This window comes from Misgurnus anguillicaudatus, chromosome 22 (assembly GCF_027580225.2).
Source record: "Misgurnus anguillicaudatus chromosome 22, ASM2758022v2, whole genome shotgun sequence".
NCBI lineage: Eukaryota > Metazoa > Chordata > Actinopteri > Cypriniformes > Cobitidae > Misgurnus > Misgurnus anguillicaudatus.
This window is the reverse complement of record NC_073358.2, coordinates 52,293,486-52,314,688: the sequence shown is the minus strand read 5'-3', so window position 1 is coordinate 52,314,688 and position 21,203 is coordinate 52,293,486. Positions and strand designations below refer to the sequence as shown.

The 21,203-nt window shown below is 37.5% G+C and overlaps 2 protein-coding genes across 3 annotated transcripts; one reads left to right on the top strand and one right to left on the bottom strand.

The window, feature by feature from the left end:
- Window positions 1-266: 266 nt before the first annotated feature.
- pigw (phosphatidylinositol glycan anchor biosynthesis, class W) lies at window positions 267-2,447 on the bottom strand. The gene is made up of 2 exons (XM_055198164.2): window positions 2,180-2,447; window positions 267-1,897 (listed from the first exon to the last, which is right to left on the bottom strand). The coding sequence occupies exon 2, from the start codon at window positions 1,892-1,894 to the stop codon at window positions 407-409; it is 1,488 nt and encodes a 495-aa protein (XP_055054139.2). The 5' UTR covers window positions 1,895-1,897; window positions 2,180-2,447; the 3' UTR covers window positions 267-406.
- Window positions 2,448-2,605: 158 nt separating this feature from the next.
- On the top strand, window positions 2,606-21,197 carry myo19 (myosin XIX). Of its 2 annotated transcripts, none has more exons than XM_055198166.2 (23): window positions 2,606-2,874; window positions 5,070-5,217; window positions 5,551-5,699; window positions 5,974-6,087; window positions 7,299-7,425; window positions 7,534-7,603; window positions 7,685-7,787; window positions 9,866-9,962; window positions 10,051-10,127; window positions 10,214-10,304; window positions 10,555-10,720; window positions 12,519-12,592; window positions 12,709-12,944; window positions 13,039-13,215; window positions 13,317-13,457; window positions 13,858-13,965; window positions 14,112-14,182; window positions 14,363-14,430; window positions 17,457-17,614; window positions 17,923-18,052; window positions 19,703-19,788; window positions 19,900-20,232; window positions 20,334-21,197. In XM_055198166.2, the coding sequence occupies exons 1-23, from the start codon at window positions 2,770-2,772 to the stop codon at window positions 20,445-20,447; spliced, it is 2,943 nt and encodes a 980-aa protein (XP_055054141.2). In that variant the 5' UTR covers window positions 2,606-2,769; the 3' UTR covers window positions 20,448-21,197. The 2 variants fall into 2 exon arrangements, with proteins under 2 accessions (XP_055054141.2, XP_055054140.2); XM_055198165.2 differs by having other exon boundaries at window positions 10,048-10,127.
- Window positions 21,198-21,203: the final 6 nt, after the last annotated feature.

Genomic DNA, 21,203 nt, shown 5'->3' with positions numbered 1-21,203 from the left:
TTTTTAATACTTCTGAAATGTACAAAGCTGTCGTGTATTTCAAACCTCTGACTATTTTTGTGTTTTCCTGTTCGTTTATGTATTCTGTTATCTTAATTAAAATACACATTGTATAGAATACACTGAAAAAAAATTAAACAAATGCCCAGGTATCTAAAAATATATAAGCTTTACTTTATGCATGTTTAATTTCAACAACTTGTTACTGAAAATTATGGAGTAGTTTATATATACACCTATATTTTATAAAAAATACACACTAAAAATAAAACATTCGATTTTATTAACACTTTGCAAAAAAATACAGCATTCAAAACAGAATTTGTAAATAAAGAGCCATTAACAGTAAAACAGTGTAAATTAACAAATTAATGAAGAAAACTCAAACATGGATCAATATCAAGTATTACCAGAACTTAATGGTTATTTTTTTGATATGCAATATGAATATAACTAAACTGTTTATAAACATGTACATCAGCAAAACACATACAGATAATACATCACTGCTGTTCAGGGTGTCTACTAACACATTGGTCAAACCAGTCATGACATTTGCTAGCAGAAAATATAATAACTGATTGCGGTTAACAGATTGTATAAGGCATAGTGCATCCATACTTTTCCTCATTTTCTCATCACTTGATGAATTTTTCTTATTTTTACACGGCCACCACGATGAAGATACAAGTGAAACATTAGAAATCACTTTGGAAAACAGCAAAATCACATCAGCAGTAGTTAAGCAAGAAAGAAAAAGCATGGACTGGGCAACAGTCCAAATGCAGAAAGAAAAATTGGCCATTCTGCGTGACACTGGTTCTATATATGTTTGGCAAATGTGTAAGATGATGAATAACCCAATGCTGGTTAACAGAAGGTTACGAATTACTTTGATCCAGTCTTTAACTAATGTTCTGTTCTGCATCAGGTAAAGGCCAACCTGAACCCCAGCCATATAGATGGCTATGTAACCCACAACTGAGAAGATACCCTCTCGGTTGGCCTGTAGAAAGCCTGTTCGGTCGTTATTGTGAATGAGAAAAGACTTAAGATCTGTTGTCTGCAAGATAACCTGGTAAGCTCCACTAAGGAGGAGAGCAAGAAGCCAAGATGTGTTTACAGGAAAAATGGCTAAAAGCACAGATGCCACCACTCTTACAATAGCCAATGTGAAGAAGAAGTTCCAGTGAACTCCATACTCGGTCACATGCTCATGGTAGCCAGTTGACTTGACGCTCGCCAGCCTAACCAACCCCAAAACAACCAGGGGCCATACAGACATACACTGCTTTAAAACATTGTTGAACTTTGATCCTTGAATATTCTTGCCTCTTGCTTCAGGACACACTAGCGCGTTTGCCATTACATAAGCTCCTACGCCAAAATCCATGACCCCTGTTCCATACGTCTCTGTTTTCGCATAACGTCTTGGGAACACACTGAAGTCAACCGCTAGAATGCTTATGGAGGTCTTCACATTAACCAGAACCCGAAACACTGTTACGAACGGGACCAGGTTAGATTCTACCCGAGTTTGTAAAAATCTGTTAATCGTACTGTGGACGAAACCTTGAGAGGGACGGCTTTTGTTGTTGTACACATAGTAAATGACAGCAAAATCCACTAGGGCTAGACCCAAGATGACAAAGTGAAGAATATCGCTAAGTATAGTGCATGACAGGACCAGTGGCATTATCAGTGTCAAGAAGTCTAACAGGAGATGGGCTGGCCGGGATAGTGGAAGGACCCCTTTTCCCAGGTGAAACACTATCAGGAAAAGTCCTCGGCTCAGGAAGCACAGTGGAGCTAACAGGGATCCCAGTGAAACCTCTGTCAGGGTTGTTCCATTAAGGTTGCTCACAAATGCAATCTTGCCATCTGGCAGTGCCATTGCCTGTAACAAATGATATGCATTAAAATTAAGTACACTACAAACATAGTGTTGCTCATAATGGTTAGAGGGCGACCCATATGGGTTTTCAATAGCTGATGCTGATAACTACAGTACAGAGTCTATTGCATGCAAATATATTATTATAAATATATGTATATATGTGTGTGTGTAATGCAAAAAAGTCCAAACGTGAAGGTCCAGAGATGGTAAAGCAATACAGTCAACAACAACAACAACGAGGAAAATGAGTAAAATTATCATATTTTGATATGTTTTACCTACCTCGTCCAGTGTAATTTGTGCAGTGAGGAGAGTGAAACCCAGAGACAACACTGGACTGTCAGGATAAACCGGTTTACAACACTTAAAAACAGACTCCCATTTATCATTACTTGACTCGCATTATTAATTAGTAAAAGCAAATACTTCCCTTAGAATTCGATTATTATTATTCATTCAAAATTCTCACTTTAAAATGACTGTCCGCACATGAGAACTATGGTGTTTCTTTTCCGCGTTGGGCGTGGCTTTCCTCTGCAGTCGAATGACGTCAAAGTACCGCGAGAACAAGACGAAATTAGACTTCGTCTGATTTCTCTAATCGTTCTCGCGTTACTTTGACGTCACCCGGCTGTCAGTTCTTACGGCGACGCATGAAGTCGAACGTGCCTTTTTTGTGGGCGGAGACACAGTCGATATAATGTGACGTCACCGTTCGTGTCAGTTCTAGCGGGATGGGAACAGACTTCGGAGTTTTGTCCTTCACGCAGGAATGTTCATGGAAAAATGAGAAAATTAGTAAAATGTCGTTTTAATGACAGATATTTAACACAGTAGATACCAGGAAAGGTGTCTTTAAACCTTATACAGTCATGGCGACTGTCAAACAGAAACTTTTATTCAGAAATAAAAACGTTAATAGTTCTGACGGGACATTGAAGAGTTTCACTGAAAGATCAAACGGTTACAACCAGACGGTACGTAAAATGTATTATTTTTGCACACTTCATGTCTTATTCCTCACCTCCACGTGAATAATTCATCTTTGTGGCAGTTATGTAGATAAGAAATTTGCAGTGTTATGTATTTCAGACCAAACACCATGGTGTTGCTGTCAATGTAACGTTACATATAAAAAGCCACGTGTATAATATAACACTTACGAAAAGTTGTACGTTTTGTAAGTGTGATCTGGTAATGATAGTTTTATAAAAAATAAAATAGAATAAAAAAGTCACAATTAATAAGTTACCATGGACTAGTTTTTTATTGAGTAACAGTTAACTATGTTAATGATAGTAGTGATGATTATAATTTATTATGAATGGTAATGCCAGATTTGCATGTTCATTGACGTTGACAGTGTTGTCAATGACCCGGATTAACCATACTGTAGGTGCAGATTACTTCGGGTAGTCTGGATTTAAACGTTACCACACAGATAATGTTGATTGTATTCATTTGTTTTTTACCAGTCTTCAGTCTAATAAAGTTGAATGCACTGTCACATATTGTTTAGTGTGGATACAGTTGGTTTGTTATGCCATTCTTCAACGATCCCTTCTAGTCATTGGCAGTGGCACAGATATAGTCATTTTATTTGTCATTACCACTATGATTCACAGACAGCTGTGTTTATGCCAGACAGGAATCCTCCTACATTATATAAGTGTAGTTTTAAGGATTATGGTTAAGTACTGTGGCTTTTGTCAGTGAGACTATAATTTTCCTAAAACATTATTAGTCATTTTTATCATTGGAGTAATTGTAGTCCAACCCAGAATAATTAATTTGAAAGATTATTGCCAGTTACATTTCTCTTAACCAGTTAGTGGTGTTCAGTAGTAGTTTACAGGTTGTGTGATTGGATTAAGGTACAGACGTGTCTAGCAGACAGTGTTTATTATTAGTTTATCCTGTGGTGCGTGCCCTGCTCCTATACAGCACATGCTGTTTACTGTCATCACAACATAGGAACAAAAGAGTACACTAAAGAATTCATACATGATAATCATTGTTTGTTTATGATATCCAACCCTATTATATTTCAATTTTTCTCTTTTTATGATGTCTCATAGAAAGGTTTGGATAGATCTGTAGTTTTGTACATTCATTTTTCAATAATTTATTTGGCATAGTATTAAACATGATTTACAAACACATAACACACCATAAGCAGTTAAAAATACTATGAGAATCGAATGTGCTTAAATATTTAGCTGGTTGTTGCAGATAAATGATAAGTCTATTCTTGCAGAAGTCTTAAGTGCCTGTATAAAACAGCTATGATAAAGCAGGTGGAAAAGTGATTGTGTAGCCAGGGCTCACAAAATTTCAAAATCCCCTGGTAGTCCGCTTTAGGCACTCTTTAGGTTTTGGTAGCCCAAAATGAATTCAACTAGCCCAGATTAAAAGGAAGAAAAAGTAGAAAACATCAAGCAAAAACATTTTTAAAATGCAAATATCAGCAATGATGTAAGGAATAATTGACGACAGGCCTTTTTATTTTTAAATAATTCAAAGGAGTCAATTATTCTGCTTATACCACGGTTACCACAAACATTGCTCTGGTGCCTATTTTTAAGACATTTGACAAGTTTGGTGTGCGGACATCGAAAAATAATGCGTACCCGTGGAACATTTCTTAACCAATCAGAATACAGCATTCAACAGACCCGTGGTATAAATATAAAATAATCAACTTACAATCAACTAATAAATTAATTCCCACCTTAGATGACTAAAATGGGGGGTATTTATGAATTTTGGGGGCTACTTACAGACAGACTTAACAGAAAAACCAATGGATGGATGGATTGACTGTCACGGCTGCTTGGATCAAAAACAAGCTTGAAGGTTGCTTTTATCACGTGTTGTTTATCATATTTTTTATACCACATCGCTGTTGATTGCTTTATTCTGATTGGTTGAGAAATGTTCAACAAGTAAGCATTATTTTTTGATAAACGCACACCTGACCTGTCAAATGTTTGAAAATAACGCACACCCGCTGTGTATCAGCACTTCCCTTTGTGTCGTTCCGCATTAACACCTTGGTTGTGCATTATTTTCTAATAATTCAACGACCCATAGCGTATTCCTTATGTGTCTGGTAAGAATAAAAAATATCTTATTACGCTGTGCTCTGAACAAATTTATTTCTGTCATGCAGGTAAATGTGCTGAAAGGGAGAACTCAGACTCGCAGAAAGTCTCTTAATGATTCATTGGAAGGGGACATCAAAGATTTCCTCATAAATGAATCTGAACTTCATACGTATGATGACCTCACCAAAGTAAACCCTGTTACCCCCACTACAGGTACACTGTGTATAAAAGTCTAAAATGTATATTAATATTTTAAGTCTGTGACTTATCATTGACTGTACCGGTGATTATTAGCTTTTGCCTGATTATTATAATGGAATCAAATAATTTCCTCTTTTCACTTATGGATTATAAAAGATGTAAAAGGTGGCACTATATATATTTACTCTGCTATACATTATAACAATTTAAAATCTATGGTTCTTCTAATGTTAAATTCCATAATATCAGTCTTAATGTCATCCCTCATATGAGTTATCTGCTAAAATGCTTTTTATATTGCGTTCACTTCTGCTAATGAAAGTCTAATTCCTGTTTATTTGGCAGTGCTGAAGTGTCTGCAGGCTCGGTACAGTGCAAAAGTGTTTTACACGCATGCTGGCTGCACACTGGTGGCTCTCAACCCATTTCAGCCCGTCCCTCACCTGTACTCTCTGGATGTGATGAGGGAATATCACTCCGCCCCTCAGCCTCAGGTAAACACACACCTGAAAACATGATGAGCACGTATAATGTACATGTGGTGTAAAACCTATAAATACTCCTGTGTGGAAACTATACATGCTTTTCATGGTTATATACAGGGCTAGTTGATTTGAAATGTTGTTTAGTTTCTGATGTAAAGCTGTTTACTGATGCTTAACTTTGTCTTTAACTATATATAATACAGCAGTGTGTCCACTGGGCATATATAGAAAGCAGTAGTTCTGTGAAGGTCTGCGCAGTGTTAAAGTATATCTTTGTATGCAGGAATTCAAGCCACACATCTTCATTGTTGCAGAAGAAGCTTACAGGAATGTACAGGGTCAGGTGGAGCCTATAAATCAGTCACTGGTGGTCTCTGGAGAAAGTGGAGCTGGAAAAGTGAGTGATTTTTGTGTCACCTCCTCATTTATCACATCAGTATTTAATTTTAACTTTAAAGGTGCCGTATAATGTAAAACTGTATTTATGTAGGTATAAATGAATAATAAGAGCTCTGTAGATGGTAATGACATATCATGATCCTCAAACACGATTATTTCCTTCTTCTTATGTAAACCTTGTACATGCAACACTAACTGTGAATTTACAGTCAAGATGTACGCCCCAACATTAAATTACAAATTCACAAGTACAATGTTGTTACAATGCCAAAAACAAAGTTGTGACTACTGAGTTCGCGCTATACTAGTTAATGTTATATGCTAGTTAATGTAATATGCTAGCGTTTAGGCTGAAGTTCTACTATTGACTTTACAGTTACGTTTTGCAGGTCCATACTGAAAAAAACACAAACTTACCACTCAGAAACGTCCATTAACAATCTCCAAACTATTGATTATTCCTCAAAATCTGTCTCTTCATCTGATACCGACACAAACATAAGATCTGTTTACACACACACAGAGCTACTGAAGGAGCTGCTCTGAGAAACAGCCAATCAGAGCAGAGCTCATCATTATTATTTATGACCCATCCAAATAAGGTAATAATAGACCATTTCATACTAAAGGCAAATTTCACGGTTTGTAAATGGACATGTAAAACTGACTCTGGATCATTTTTGCACTTAATAAAGCCACAAAACTTCTGTGTAGATATCAAAGAACAATTTAACAATTATTACAATGCATTCTTTGGCACCTTTAATCTTATTTCTATTTGAACACACAAATTGCACAAATTGAACACAAGGATTGAAACAAGCGTTTATGGCCAATGTTTTGAACATCTGTTGGATGTCCTTGAGGTAGGTCAGATGTCCTCAGTTTTTATGGATTTAAGGATGAGGGTGTGTCATGCAAAGGGGTTATTAAACCGTCCACCTCATTTGGCTAGATTCCACCAAGTCACCAGAATATTTGCACCAAAATAATATAGAGGTTTGATTGAACCCATCAGCATCAACAATAAAACATATGGGAAGTGTTTTTTGCCTCTTAATATGCTTATTTATTTTCTGTCCTAACTACCACAACTACCACTAGTATTTGCCTTTATCATTGTGTGTTATCCATGCTGTTCATGAGTATGTGACAACCACAGCTGTAGATAACCCAGTAATCTGCATTACTGTACTTAATATCTTTTAGACCTGGACGTCACGCTGTCTGATGAAATACTACGCCACGGTGGCTGCATCTTCTCAAAAATGCCAGAACACCATAGAGAAGATAGAAAGACGAGTGTTGGACTCCAACCCTCTCATGGAGGCATTCGGTGAGGGAGAAAAAGACAAGTTTGAATGATGCGGTTTGCTCTCCACTTATCTCTTCATTGTGCTCGGAATCTAAAAGCTTGTGTTTGTCATTTTCTCGTATTAAACAGGCAATGCCTGCACATTACGCAACAACAACAGCAGTCGTTTTGGAAAATACATTCAGCTGCAGCTCAACAGGTCAGTGGGTCGTTCCCGTCAGTTGTTGAACCTAAAGCAGCATGTAAGCATTGTAAAAATCAATGTGTGGTTATAATGCAGCTCTCAACTGCTGGTTGGCGCGTCAGTGCAGACGTATCTGTTGGAGAAGACCCGAGTGGCTTTCCAAGCACCTAATGAGAGGAACTTTCACATATTCTACCAGGTAAAATAAAAACCTGCATTCACACAACCTGTCAGAATGAAAGGTTACTGTATGATAGAGCACCTATGGTCTGATTCACGTTTTTAAATTTCCTTTGGTGTATAAGTTTGGTGTAATATTAGTCCATGTCAACAATATGCAAAAGGTACAAACCCCAAAGTAAATGATGATGCGATTTATCGTTTCCAACGCAAATCTCTTTTCTTGGACTACAACAAACACAGTTTGTAGGCAACAGTTTACTTCCTGTCACTGGTGATGTAGTAAAGACCGACATTATCATAATTCCTCCCGCTTCAGACTCACAGCCGAAGGGCTGTGCAAAAATATCGATACAGCTAACTGTTGTGATTTTTCACAATAGTGCATCGATATTTCAATCTCTACTATCGGTATTTAAAAATTCATCAAATCCCTCTGTGTTCGTCAAACAATGTCCTCCGCCGCTGCTTGTCGCTGTCCAGTTGTCGGTCATATACGGCCATTTGGCTAATATCTCAGAAGTTAGCGGGAGTGAGAAAATGGCAGAAAATTTAAAAACACCTGCAGCTTTTAAAGCCAACACGTGAAAACACGTTGGCTAAAAAATAAAAATAAAATAAAAATCAGCTCTATTTTTTACATTTCTGATAAGAAAAAATATTGCAATGTATTGCAACATGTAATGAACCTTATTGTATCGTGACACATTGCACCATGGGTCATGTATTGTGATATGTATCGTACCTTAAGGCCCTTGCCAATACCCAGCCCTAGTAAGGAGCATCACATTTCCGGCTGACGTCTGAGGTATTCAGGCCAATCACAGGCCAAGCTTTTCAGATTGATGAGTTTTATACAAAATCAGTGCGTTTCAGGAAGGCAGAGAAATCTTGACCTACAAAAATGTACGGTAAGTTGAAAATAATGTGTTTTTTGAACCACCAGAACACGTATTATACCAAATACACAAAATAACGTTGTTTTTAGCAATGAAATAGGTGTACATTTACAAAAGTGCACATTTCCTCCAACATTATGTGAGTTGTCTAGTCTTTATAATTAGGTTGGGTCATGCTTGTAAAACAATTTTTCATACAAAACATTTCCTAACCAACTCCTTACTGTTATTGTTCTTAACCATTGCTAACAAGTTACAGCACATTTGTAAAGCTTGTAATATGTAATGGTGATGCGCAGGTAAGGTTTTTCCAACCCGCGGGTGCTGCTTTTATGAAATGATTTGGCCTGGCCCACACCACTGTATCTATTTTTACAACCCGCACACACGACCATTAAATAGACATACTAGACATTTATTTCAGCATGAGAGTTCTTGGAAACCAACATGGTCATATTAATAGCAAGATATGATAATGATAAACATTTTTAACATTTACAAAGCAGCGTTTGTATTCATCTGCATAGAAGAACTATAAATACAGGGCTTAAAGTGCCGGATTTCTGGCGTGCGGCGTTGACTGCGAAATAATTTTTTAATATAATTATATTAATATCAGTTCGAGTTCATGCTTTCGCCTACAAATAGTATGAGAGGAACCAAACTAACAAACTAGCCAATCAGAAGTAGAATGGGGCGGATCTTTAAGTGTGGTCAAGATCCAGCTGCAGATGCCAAACGGAGACCGGAGATGTAACGTTGCAAATAAACATAGTCTGCAGGATGGAAAGTACGATTATAAAGCAAAGGAAAGATATGACCTAATTGATACAGGACTTAAATCAGTGGCGCTGGGCATGAATAGAAGGAATAAGCTGAGACGGGTATTTAAAATACCTCAACATTAGATTTAGCAGCTTTTGATTTTTAATGATGTAAATTCCCGAACTTAATTTCTCTTTATATAAAAAATTAAATGATTGAAAAACAAATAATTGTACATTCATGCCTTTGGTAGATGCTTTTATCCAGTGCATTACAAGATCTACATTTTTACCAGTATGTGTGATCCTTGGACTCAAACCCGTGACCTTTTGTGCCTCTAATGCAATGCTCTACCACTGAGCTATACAGGAGAACCTTCAAAATACATCCTGACAATTACATCTACATCTTCTTTGATTGGTTTAATTTGAAGATGATGAAAGGGGCCACAGAAAAACAGAGACTGGACTGGATGATGCCTTTAGACCAAGACTTCACCTGGTTGCCAAATGTTGAGAAAACCTTAGATGGTGAGTATTACAGAACATAATAACATTCAAAATGTGTTTTTTGTTTTATCTAAATCTTATCTTTCCTTCCCCTTTTGCGTCTGAGCAGAAGACTGTCTGCAGGAAACTGTGGAAGCAATGATCAACCTTGGTATTAATGAAGAGAAGAGGGCACAGATATTCAGGGTTAGTTTTGATGGAGTAATAAATAATACATCTTAACATGATCAAATGCTATATAAATAACATGATTGTGTCATTGTTTTGCATAGATACTTGCAGGTCTTCTGCAGCTGGGGAACGTGGACTTCAGTCCGGCATCTGAAGAGTCCCAGCCATGTGCTTTGGATGAAAACTCAAAAGGTGTTTCTGCTGTATATTCTACAGACATTCAGTAGTGAATTACAGAGCATTGTTACACGTTTAGTGGCTGGGATAGATTACAAAAGAGAGAAGCGGTATAGAGAATTGATGAATTTATATGTGTTTTCTCTTAATACGTATCTCTCTGTGTTTCGGTAGGGTCCTGTGCAAGACTGCAAAAGTGTTGTGTTATATTGAGTTGCTAGTGTTGATAACCGCTCTCGCTATGTATGTTTTGAATTATGTGTAGGTTTCCTGCAGAAGGCCTCTGTCCTGTTACAGGTGCCATTAGATGAACTGCAGACGTGTCTGATCGTACGAACTCTGCGTGCTGGCAAACAGAACGTGCTCAAGCCGTGCTCGCTGTCAGAATGCACAATCCGCAGAGACTGTCTCGCTAAAGTCATCTATGCACAGTAAGTCACAGACAGGTATAATGATAGTATAGGTACACAAAAGTATCACAAAACAGAAAAAGGCTCACTTTGAAGCCAATAGTGTAAAGCAACCAAAAGCGACACATTTGTAATGAATCCTGGTTCAAGTCTCTTATTCTAATAATGAAGAGTTTGGAGTTTGGATTTTAATGATTGATTTCAATCTTTAACATGATGTTACTCGTCAATATTAAAGATATCAAGGATATTATTTCACAGAATGTTATTAGGATGATTTTATGTAGAAAACAGTAAATCTTAAGCTGGATTTTCACAGACTGGGTCCCATATTTAAATGAAATTTTTATTTGGAAGGTAATAACACAATAGTAAGTATACCAACTATTTCACAGATATAACACAGATAATGGTCAAATAATACATTTCTGCTGATGGCTGTCTAGCAAAGGTGGACAGTAGTGAAGAATGTTTCCTCTACTCGTGTACATCTTTAAGTATCTACACTCACCTAAAGGATTATTAGGAACACCTGTTCAATTTCTCATTAATGCAATTATCTAATCAAGCAATCACATGGCAGTTGCTTCAATGCATTTAGGGGTGTGGTCCTGGTCAAGACAATCTCCTGAACTCCAAACTGTCAGAATGGGAAAGAAAGGTGATTTAAGCTATTTTGAGCGGGGTTGTTGATGCCAGACGGGCCGGTCTGAGTATTTCACAATCTGCTCACTTACTGGGATTTTCACGCACAACCATTTCTAGGGTTTACAAAGAATGGTGTGAAAAGGGAAAAACATCCAGTGTGCGGCAGTCCTGTGGGCGAAAATGCCTTGTTGATGCTAGAGGTCAGAGGAGAATGGGCCGACTGATTCAAGAGCAACTTTGACTGAAATAACCACTCGTTACAACGGAGGTATGCAGCAAAGCATTTGTGAAGCCACAACACGCACAACCTTGAGGGGGATGGGCTACAACAGCAGAAGACCCCACTGAGTACCACTACAAATAGGAAAAGAGGCTACAATTTGCACAAGCTCACCAAAATTGGACAGTTGAAGACTGAAAAAATGTTGTCTGGTCTGATGAGTCGCGCTTTCGTTGAGACATTCAGATGATAGAGTCAGAATTTGGCGTAAACAGAATGAGAACATGGATCCATCATGCCTTGTTACCACTGTGCAGGCTGCTGGTGGTGGTGTAATGGTGTGGGATGTTATCTTTGCACACTTTAGGCCCCTTAGTGCCAAATTGGGCATCGTTTAAATGCCACGGCCTACCTGAGCATTGTTTCTGACCATGTCCATCCCTTTATGACCACCTTGTGCCGATCCTTTGATGGCTACTTCCAGCAGGATAATGCACCATGTCACAAACCTCGAATCATTTCAAATTGGTTTCTTGAACATGACAATGAGTTCACTGTACTAAACTGGCCCCCACAGTCACCAGATCTCAACCCAATAGAGCATCTTTGGGATGTGGTGGAACGGGAGCTTCGTGTTCTGGATGTGCATCCCACAAATCTCCATCAACTGCAAGATGCTGTCCTATCAATATGGGCCAACATTTCTAAAGAATGCTTTCAGCACCTAGTTGAATAAATGTTGCTTACAATTAAGGCAGTTCTGAAGGTGAAAGGGGGTCAAACACAGTATTAGTATGGTGTTCCTAATAATCCTTTAGGCGAGTGTACTCACCTGTAGGTGAGTGTGATATTCTTTAACTTCACTACATTTACTTAAATGCATTAGCATTTAATTCAAAATGCATTTTCTGAATGATCCAAATGACTCTTAAATCTGTTTTGATTTAACAGATTATTTGATTGGTTAGTCACTTTCATCAATAACAGTATGTCTGCAGACACTTCCATGTGGTGCAACTTCATTGGTATGTATTCATTTTTATTTTATTTTATACTTAATACACGCAAAAGTTTGAAAGGTGCTTTGATGTTTTGTTTTGCAAATCCAAACAATACATCGGTCTGACCGGTTTGTTCCCAGGCCTGCTGGACGTTTACGGTTTCGAGTGTTTCCTCTTGAATAATCTGGAGCAGTTGTGCATTAATTATGCTAATGAGAAGCTCCAGCAGCACTTTGTGGGTCATTATCTGAAGGCTCAACAGGAGGAGTACGTGTCCGAGGGGCTGCAGTGGTCCTTCGTACGTTACCAAGACAACCAGGCTTGTCTGGACCTGATTGAAGGCAGTCCCACCAGCATTATCTCCCTGCTCAATGAGGTCTGCTTCCACATCTTATCTAAGAGAGCAACAAACTTGTCCTTAATTTCCGCTTTGTGTCACAAGCGTCTTTATCACTTTGTTTGCTGTCCAGGAGTGTCGTTTGAACAGAGCATCGGATGCTCGGCAGTTTCGCGTGCGTCTGGAAAAGGAGCTGTCGGAAAACGCCAACATCAGCTGGGACAAACTCAGTAAAGAGCCTCATTTCACCGTCGCCCACTACGCCGGCCAAGTCCGCTATCAGATCGAAGGCATGATGGAGAAGAATAAGGTATAAACTACCACATACATAAACTATAAGCCTATAGCTGTGACCATACATCATATAAGTCAGAAGCTTAAAATAAGTTGCATGCTTTGTTTTTTCCACAGGACCCGGTTCCTCCTGAGCTCATCTGTGTCCTGCAGGAGTCCCATGATTCATTGCTGCACAGTCTCTTTCATGAGGATGACCATGAAAGCGGGGCATCCAGAGGACACAACAAAGTCGTTACTGTTGTCTCTAAATTTAAGGTACAGTGCTTACATGACTGGAAATTAATATCTTTAACCACAAATTGTTTCATGTTCATTTAAATCATAAGATGCATCATATAGGATCATTATAAAGGAGTCTTGATACCAGATCTTTCAATGATAAATATTTCAAGCTTTTTTTTTTACTTGGGAGCACATTAATTAAATTCAAATCAATTCACATTTATTTGTATAGGGCTTCTTACAATGCATATTGTTTTAAAGCTGTTTTTACAGAAAATGCATGTTTAAATCAGAAAGTATATCAACAATAGGTGGTCATAAATGCTATTATATGTGTAATATTTGACAGTTTTCTATGATCATCATATTTCAAGACATGCCGATTGCATTATACTGACCTGCTTTGGTGTTGTTGTTTTTTTGTGAATTTAAGAACTCACTTGAAAGTCTGATGAAGATTTTGCACAGCACCACTCCTCACTACACACGCTGTATTAAACCCAACCCTGAATGCAGACCGCTCACCTTCAAAAAAGAAGAGGTAATGACATCATCTGCTTCATTTAAAGATAAGTTAGCTCCTGCATCAGATGCTTGAAAGGATGCTGGGTGTACTCGCTGTTGACTTTAACATTTATACAGTAATTTACAGGTTGATTATTGACTGTCAGTCTGGTTTGTGTTCAGGTTATCACTCAGCTTGAAGCTTGTGGGATTGTGGAGACCATAAACATCAGCGCAGCAGGATTTCCTATCAGGTAACACATCCACAGCATGCACACACCTCCTGTCAAACTACAAATACATTTAATGGCAATATTTACACTATTATTGAAGTATTCAGTATTACAGCATTCTTGCTTGCTTGTGATTTCAAGTTTATAGACCGAATTAGATGCAGATATTTTTATAGTTTTTAAATTTTATTATTTGTGCAGAATTCCCTATGTCAGTTTCCTTCAGCGATATGGACTGATTGCAAACATGATACTAAACAGAGATGATAGTAAGTAAAACATTGTTTCACAATTCACCTGTTATTATTGGTGTCATGCACTATTTCTCATACTTATTTGAATAAACCACGCACCCAAAGTATTAAACATGACTGCGAAATCTGTGAATATGGTTTGTGCTAAATCTGTATCTAGCTAATATTAATAAGGAGAATATCTTCAAGACTTTCATTGTGTTATTTTGATATGAGGCATTGAGCAAGTGTGTGAACATTAGGGGTGTGAATCATCAGTGGTCTCACGATTAAATTCGGTTATTTTGTCAACGGTTCGATTTAATCCGACATTTCGATGCTTTCTCAATTTTTTATATGACTGTACAGGTAAGTCTGTCTTTCTCACTTGCTTTCTTATCTTTCTTGTCAAAGGACCGCATTAAAACTCTGCTCCAGAGGTGCGCTTTACTAGCTATGCTTACATGCAACCAAATAAACAGGTTGTAATCGTATTTCAGGTTAATCAATACGATTGAGGTTGATTGGATGAAAATTTTGATTGTATTGAAAGGGGTGGTGTAGTTCGATCTGTGATCCGATCATCATCAGGAAAAAAGTATGCATGTAAACGCGTGATTCATAGTATTTTCTTAATCGAATGCAAAAATATCTTATGCACATGCGAGGAAGAATTGTGCTGAAGTTCACGTCTTATATTAACCTCATATTTATGTATCACATGATTCTCATCACAGAAACATGCAATAGCAAGGCAACGGCAATACATATTATTAAGGTAATGGGGTGACACACTGTACATTTTGCAGGGTTCATGCACTTTCATAACGTTAAATAAAGCATTAAAATGGTCGTACTGAGAGAAAGAGACGCAAGAGACCAGCTCGAGCGCAGATTTTTTATTAATTGATTATTTGTTTTTTATGCATCAATGCTGTAATCCTTTACATTAGCATTGTGATGCCTCGTAAACATGATATTGGTCATTATGACCAAAATCACCACAGTTATCAATATTATCATGGTTTTGTGAACAATTTCTATAAATGTAAAAAAAAGTACTGATGCAAACCAAATTTAAAATTGATTCTACATGTAAGTGCACTTTGGTTCGCATAAACATCAAATAAATAACATTAATCATGGCACATTTGGGGTGGTGAGATAAATGTTCATCTAGTTCAGATAAAACACAAGTGAGTAAATCAGATTTTAATATAAACAGTAAGTCATCTGTGTGCGTATTTTGTGAAAAATCAGGTGAACTTTAAAGCTGCACGAAACCTGAGCTCACAGCAATTACAGACGAAACAAACAGAGCTTTAAACTCATCACATCACATCATTTAATGAAAAATGAAAAGAAAAGATGGATCTGTATAAGAACAATTTCTTTCTTTTATTTTGGATAGCCTCTTGAGATGTATCATCTCATTTTCAAGAGGATCCTTAAGTCATTAATTGAAAATAACAACCGGAGCCACACTTGCTCAAAACATGACATTACTCATTAACATATAAAAAAAAAAGAAATTAAGTAAACGTGTCCTAGATTTCCCTAAAGTTCAGTAAAGCACTTTCATCACAAACACATGGGAGCGGACGTGAATGAATGTGTTTGTCTCATGTTATTGCTTAAATTGGTTGATGCTGGACAGGAGTTTTCGAGTAATTTAAAAAATGACACGGTAATACTAACCATTGGACATTTTTATTGCGGTTAACCATTAAACCGGTAATCGCTACGTAAGGGTTAATGTACAGGCAGCCGGTAGTTATCGGGAAATAAGCCCCGACAGTGTGATCAGGACCCGACGCGAAGCGGAGGGTCTTGTATCACACTGAAGGGGCTTATTTACCCGATAACTACCGGCTGCCTCTACATTATCCCGCTTATTACACGGCTACTTGCCACATAAGAAAAAAACCTGGACATGAATATGAATTTGAAACATTTTATTGGCATATTTGTTTTAAATTAACATTTTTATTCTTCCGCGAAACTTTGCACAGATGCATAAAATTATGGTAATACCTTATTAAGATCCTCTGCTTCATACTTGTATGTTTCCATTTTTTCTTTTAGCCAGTCTTTGAGAAGTTTTAATGCCCATTCTGTATTTTTTTTGTGTGTTGGCTTCGTAGCTGTCATGCTCTATTTTGTCAAGTTCAGTCTCAGTAAGCTCTCTGTGTCTTGTCTTGTTGTTCGTTCTTCTATCCACTGTTTAAATGTTTTGTTTTTTCCGTACATGTTAAAATGAATGTCAAAATTTTCCATTCTTAATTGTGGTTGTCCAGTGTTTGTCACAAGATGGCGCCAAACAGTAATCTTTGTTGGCGCGGAGGGATTTAAAACATACAAGTAGCACCGGCTATGTGTTATTACTTTGGAGCGGTTATTATTTGAAAAGAACGAACCTGCAAATGTCTCAACTGACCAATCAGAATCAAGCATTCCAGAGAGCCGTGTAATAAATCTCTATATTCAACAGTTCTAATGTACATCCTCCTTATCACCTTAGCAACACCATAGCAACGGAACCCTAGCAACTGCCAACAACATCCGATCATTGTACAAGCAAATTTTCATTGTCTTTGGAAAATGTTAAAACCTATTCTTTAAAACTGCTGTTTCTTGTCCATTTTTCTCTCTTTTAGTATCTTCACTCCATTCTTCTTTATTGGGATTTTTTAAAGCGTAGTATACAGATCTGTATTCTTCAGGTGAATAACTGCATGGTTTTCTAGTATAGATTGTTCACGCAGTTCACACAGTGGTTGCTTACTAATGTTGTTCATATCACTGTGTTGTCCAAAGCTTAACATTTTTGGGTGGTTTCGTGTCACTGCTTGTGCTTGAAACAATTGCTGTGTGCTGTGTTAAGACCTGTTTGATTTATTGTCTCTATTTCTTCACACTCCGCTGTGGATATTTGTACATTGTTCCTGTATCAGTAAGAGCAGCATATGAATGACAATAATACTGAAGCGTCACCAGCTTTGTATTTGTCCTGTAGTTGCATGTACATGGCCTGCAGCAAACATTATATTTCTTACCCGCAGGCCCTGTAATGAGTGACGAGTCTGTTCTGAGATCTGTGGTGGAGGATGTGCTCAGTTTGGTTCTCAAGAGACACACCCCTAACTCCACCCTCAACCCTGTTGACAACAACATCATGGTGCATTGTGGGAGGACCAAAGTCTTTCTGACTCACACCCTGGTAAAGATGTAAAATTTTGTAAAATACCTATTTGCTCTGAAGAGAGATGTTGTGGATGATCCAGTCACAAGTGCTCAACATGCATCTGTTTTAATTGATCTAATGCCTTTTATGATACGATAACTCAGACCACATGTGTAGGTAGTTGGTCACGTATGTAACCGCATTGCTCTTGTTGTGTTAATGCCTATGGAGATAAACATCGGCATAGAGTGACACGCATGATGCATGGAGTTATTAAAATCTCTTTTGTTAATATCAGGTGCAACTTTAATTGATGTTGTTAATAGTAATGTAACACATTCCAGTTGGAGATGTTGGAGGAGAGCAGGATGCGGGTGCAATCACAGAAGGCGTTCTGTATCCAGTGTGCCTGGCGTAGGCATCAGCGTCATCAGCATAACATCAAGACGCAGGCTGCCACTCGTATACAAGCAGGTCAGAATTTATCATCACACTACTTGGATGCTGTATATCAGCTATTTATACACTATTATAACTATATATATATTATTTATGAAGTTTATTGTCAGACATCATTTCTTTTATGCCAAACTAAAAACAAAAACTATCCAGTAACTACATTGGAGAAGTGATGGAGCTTCATTGGTCAAAAGATGTGTCGACACTGGCAGATACCATCCATTTCTCTTTCTTCTGATTGGCTTAAGAATGTGACATCTGCTGTCGGTCTAGACGCATTGTACCTCATTAATCATTTAACTTTGAACAGATGTAGCTCACCTGAGCCAAACAGCTACTGTACTCAGATCAGATTTGTACTGCTAAACCTCTGATCAACATTTAAGAGTCACGTTTACATAAAAACTGTGTCTTATTATAAGACAAAAGCAAGTTATTACATGACAATCAGTAAGACTGAAAAAGGAGGCTTATTGACATGATAAAGAGATGTATCTTAAGCCACGTGTTCAGAGTGTCAGGTTATATCTGCTTGTATTCTTGGCATCTCCTCCAAACAGCCATCCATAGGAAGTGTGCCCTGATCTTCTAAGCACCTGCTCTTAGCTACAGACCATTTAAGCATGTAGGATTATGTTAGTGTCACACATTTGTGACTCGCACCATCAATTTGAATCGCTTTGACCCAGAAACACATTTTGGGTTTCAATACACTAAAATAAACCAAAGTTTTATCTTTTAACCCCTTAAGTGGTTCTGTCCCTTATAATTTGCATGTCCATTTTAATCTAATCATGACGAACTATATCCTATTCAAAAATGTTGAAAAAATATATCTCATTGGAAAGCTGTAAGAATGTAACTTTAAGCAGTAATAATAATGCAGTAATAGTAATTTATTAATCTGTGACAAAAGTATGCAGGAAACTGACACCTAGTGGTCATTGTTGGTAAAACCACTTAAAGTGATTTTAATGTTTAGATCACAACTAGTTTAGACTTTTGCCTTAAATTGTGTAGATTTTCTGACATGAAACATTTCGATTTTGATCATTTTATGTATAAAATATATAGACGGTTTCATAAGACGCACTTGCGGTGATGCGATTACACGTCTGGTCGGAACTTTACTTCTGGTTTCTGTTTGTTTGTCTGACTAGTTGCTAAACTTATCTCTTAAACAAATACCTCGTCGAAAATAACAAATGTTTTGGTTTCCTAGGTAATCTATGTGTTGTTTATTTGGCTTGTTATAAACTACTTTAAAAGGACTTTGTTTTTATTTATTCTTAGCGGAGTTTAGTGGAAGTTACGTGATGACCACGAAAGCCGCTTGTTTATGTTGTTACTGCTGAAACCGTCTATACTTTATTGCAATATTTGTATTTATTACAATAAATGTAAACTGCAATATAATATTTTTTCCAGATACTTGCATGAAAAACTGTAAAGCATCTTCTTTTAAACAAGACCAAGATTAGGCTTCTAAAACAAAATTGCCTAATGAATTATATTAATTTAAACGTGTACATCACCTTTTCAACCCCCCTCATTCAAAAAGTTAAGGGCTCAAATAATGTAAACGTTGCTCCAAACCACTTAAATGTTAATTGTCCTAAACGTGAGTATTCAATGTCCCGCTCTTTGTATTTGTCTGTATCACAGGTGTGAGATCCTGGCTGGTTAGAAGAGAAGTGAAGAAACTGCACAAAGCTGCATCGGTCATCCAGTCCAGATGGAGGCGTTGGAGAGTAAGCCCACCGTTGCTGTTTAATACACTTATGTATTTATTCAGTTCATTGAAGCTCAGGTTTGTGCTTTGCTTCTTTTGTGTGTTGCTCTTGATATGCGCCGTGCTGCAGGCACACATGGATGCGCTCGCCGAGGCAGAACTGGACGATGCTGAAGATTTTGTTGAGGAACAAGCATGCGGGTTGCCCAAGCTGGACCCTCTGCTGAAGGAGAGAGGATCAGTGCAGCTCTCCAGCATCCCAGAGCCGGTTGTGGTCAGAGGTTGGCCCATCGGGCTGGTCATGGCTTCTGCGCCAAACGTCACCGTGTCTTTGACTGCATCTGGTTTCCAGAGGGTCATGTCAATGATGGCATGTCTGAAGATTCCCTTTAGACACAGCGAATACAAAGTAGAGACCAACCAGTTTGAGCAGGGGGTGGCCTCCATCAGAGCACAGCCACGGGTAAGAAACATATGAAATATATTGCTTACCTTGTTTTCTGTAGTGTTTGAGTGATTATTAATAACTTGAAGAGGAATATTTTTTATACATTTTTTTTATAGGGGTCCATTAAAATGCATCTCCAGAGATCTCCACTGCTGTATGCTAACATGCAGCCCGTACACAAGACTGATGGGGTGACTGGATTTAATCAGATACTGTTGGAGAGAACCTGATACCTCGTGTCCTTTCATTTGAATGAGCTTTGCTCAATGAATGCACCTTTAAAACACATCAGACCCTGGAAACACTAAGTTAAACTGATCACTTAGCTGCCTTATAGTTAGTGTAATAGTGTTTGATATTGATATACATGAAGCACAAGTGCCTTGAATTCTGGAGTATATACTGTAGACCCTTTTATAATTATGTTACCTGATGACTGAGACATTTTATACTTGCATGATCAGTAACAGGGTTAAATTTGCACAGTTGTAGATATCATTGATGTGCTGCTTATATATCCCAAAAAGGACATTTCCAAATATCTCTACAAAATATTAATTTAATATAAAACTTATAAAAATGAAGCATTAAACATCTTAAATGACACATAAGAGCTTACTGTGTATTGGTAGGTGTTAATATTACCACTTTTTTACGTCCAGTAATCTTTTTATTTTTTAGGGATGCACCGATATATCGGCCAATAATCCGTATCGGCAGATAAAAGCAATTATTCACACTATATGATCAGGGCAGATTATATCTTGACAATATCATAGTCATCAAATGTGGGTGTCGGCACAGAAATTTTATATTAGTGCATTCCTACTTTATGCGTTTTATTTGTACTTTGTGCAATTGATATAAACACAACAGTTCATAGTAAAATAATACTTGCTGTTGAAGCTACTACAAAATTATACTTGAACTATTTGTGTACCAATAGGTCCCAATTTTTTACAGATTATGCTGGATAATATTTATAA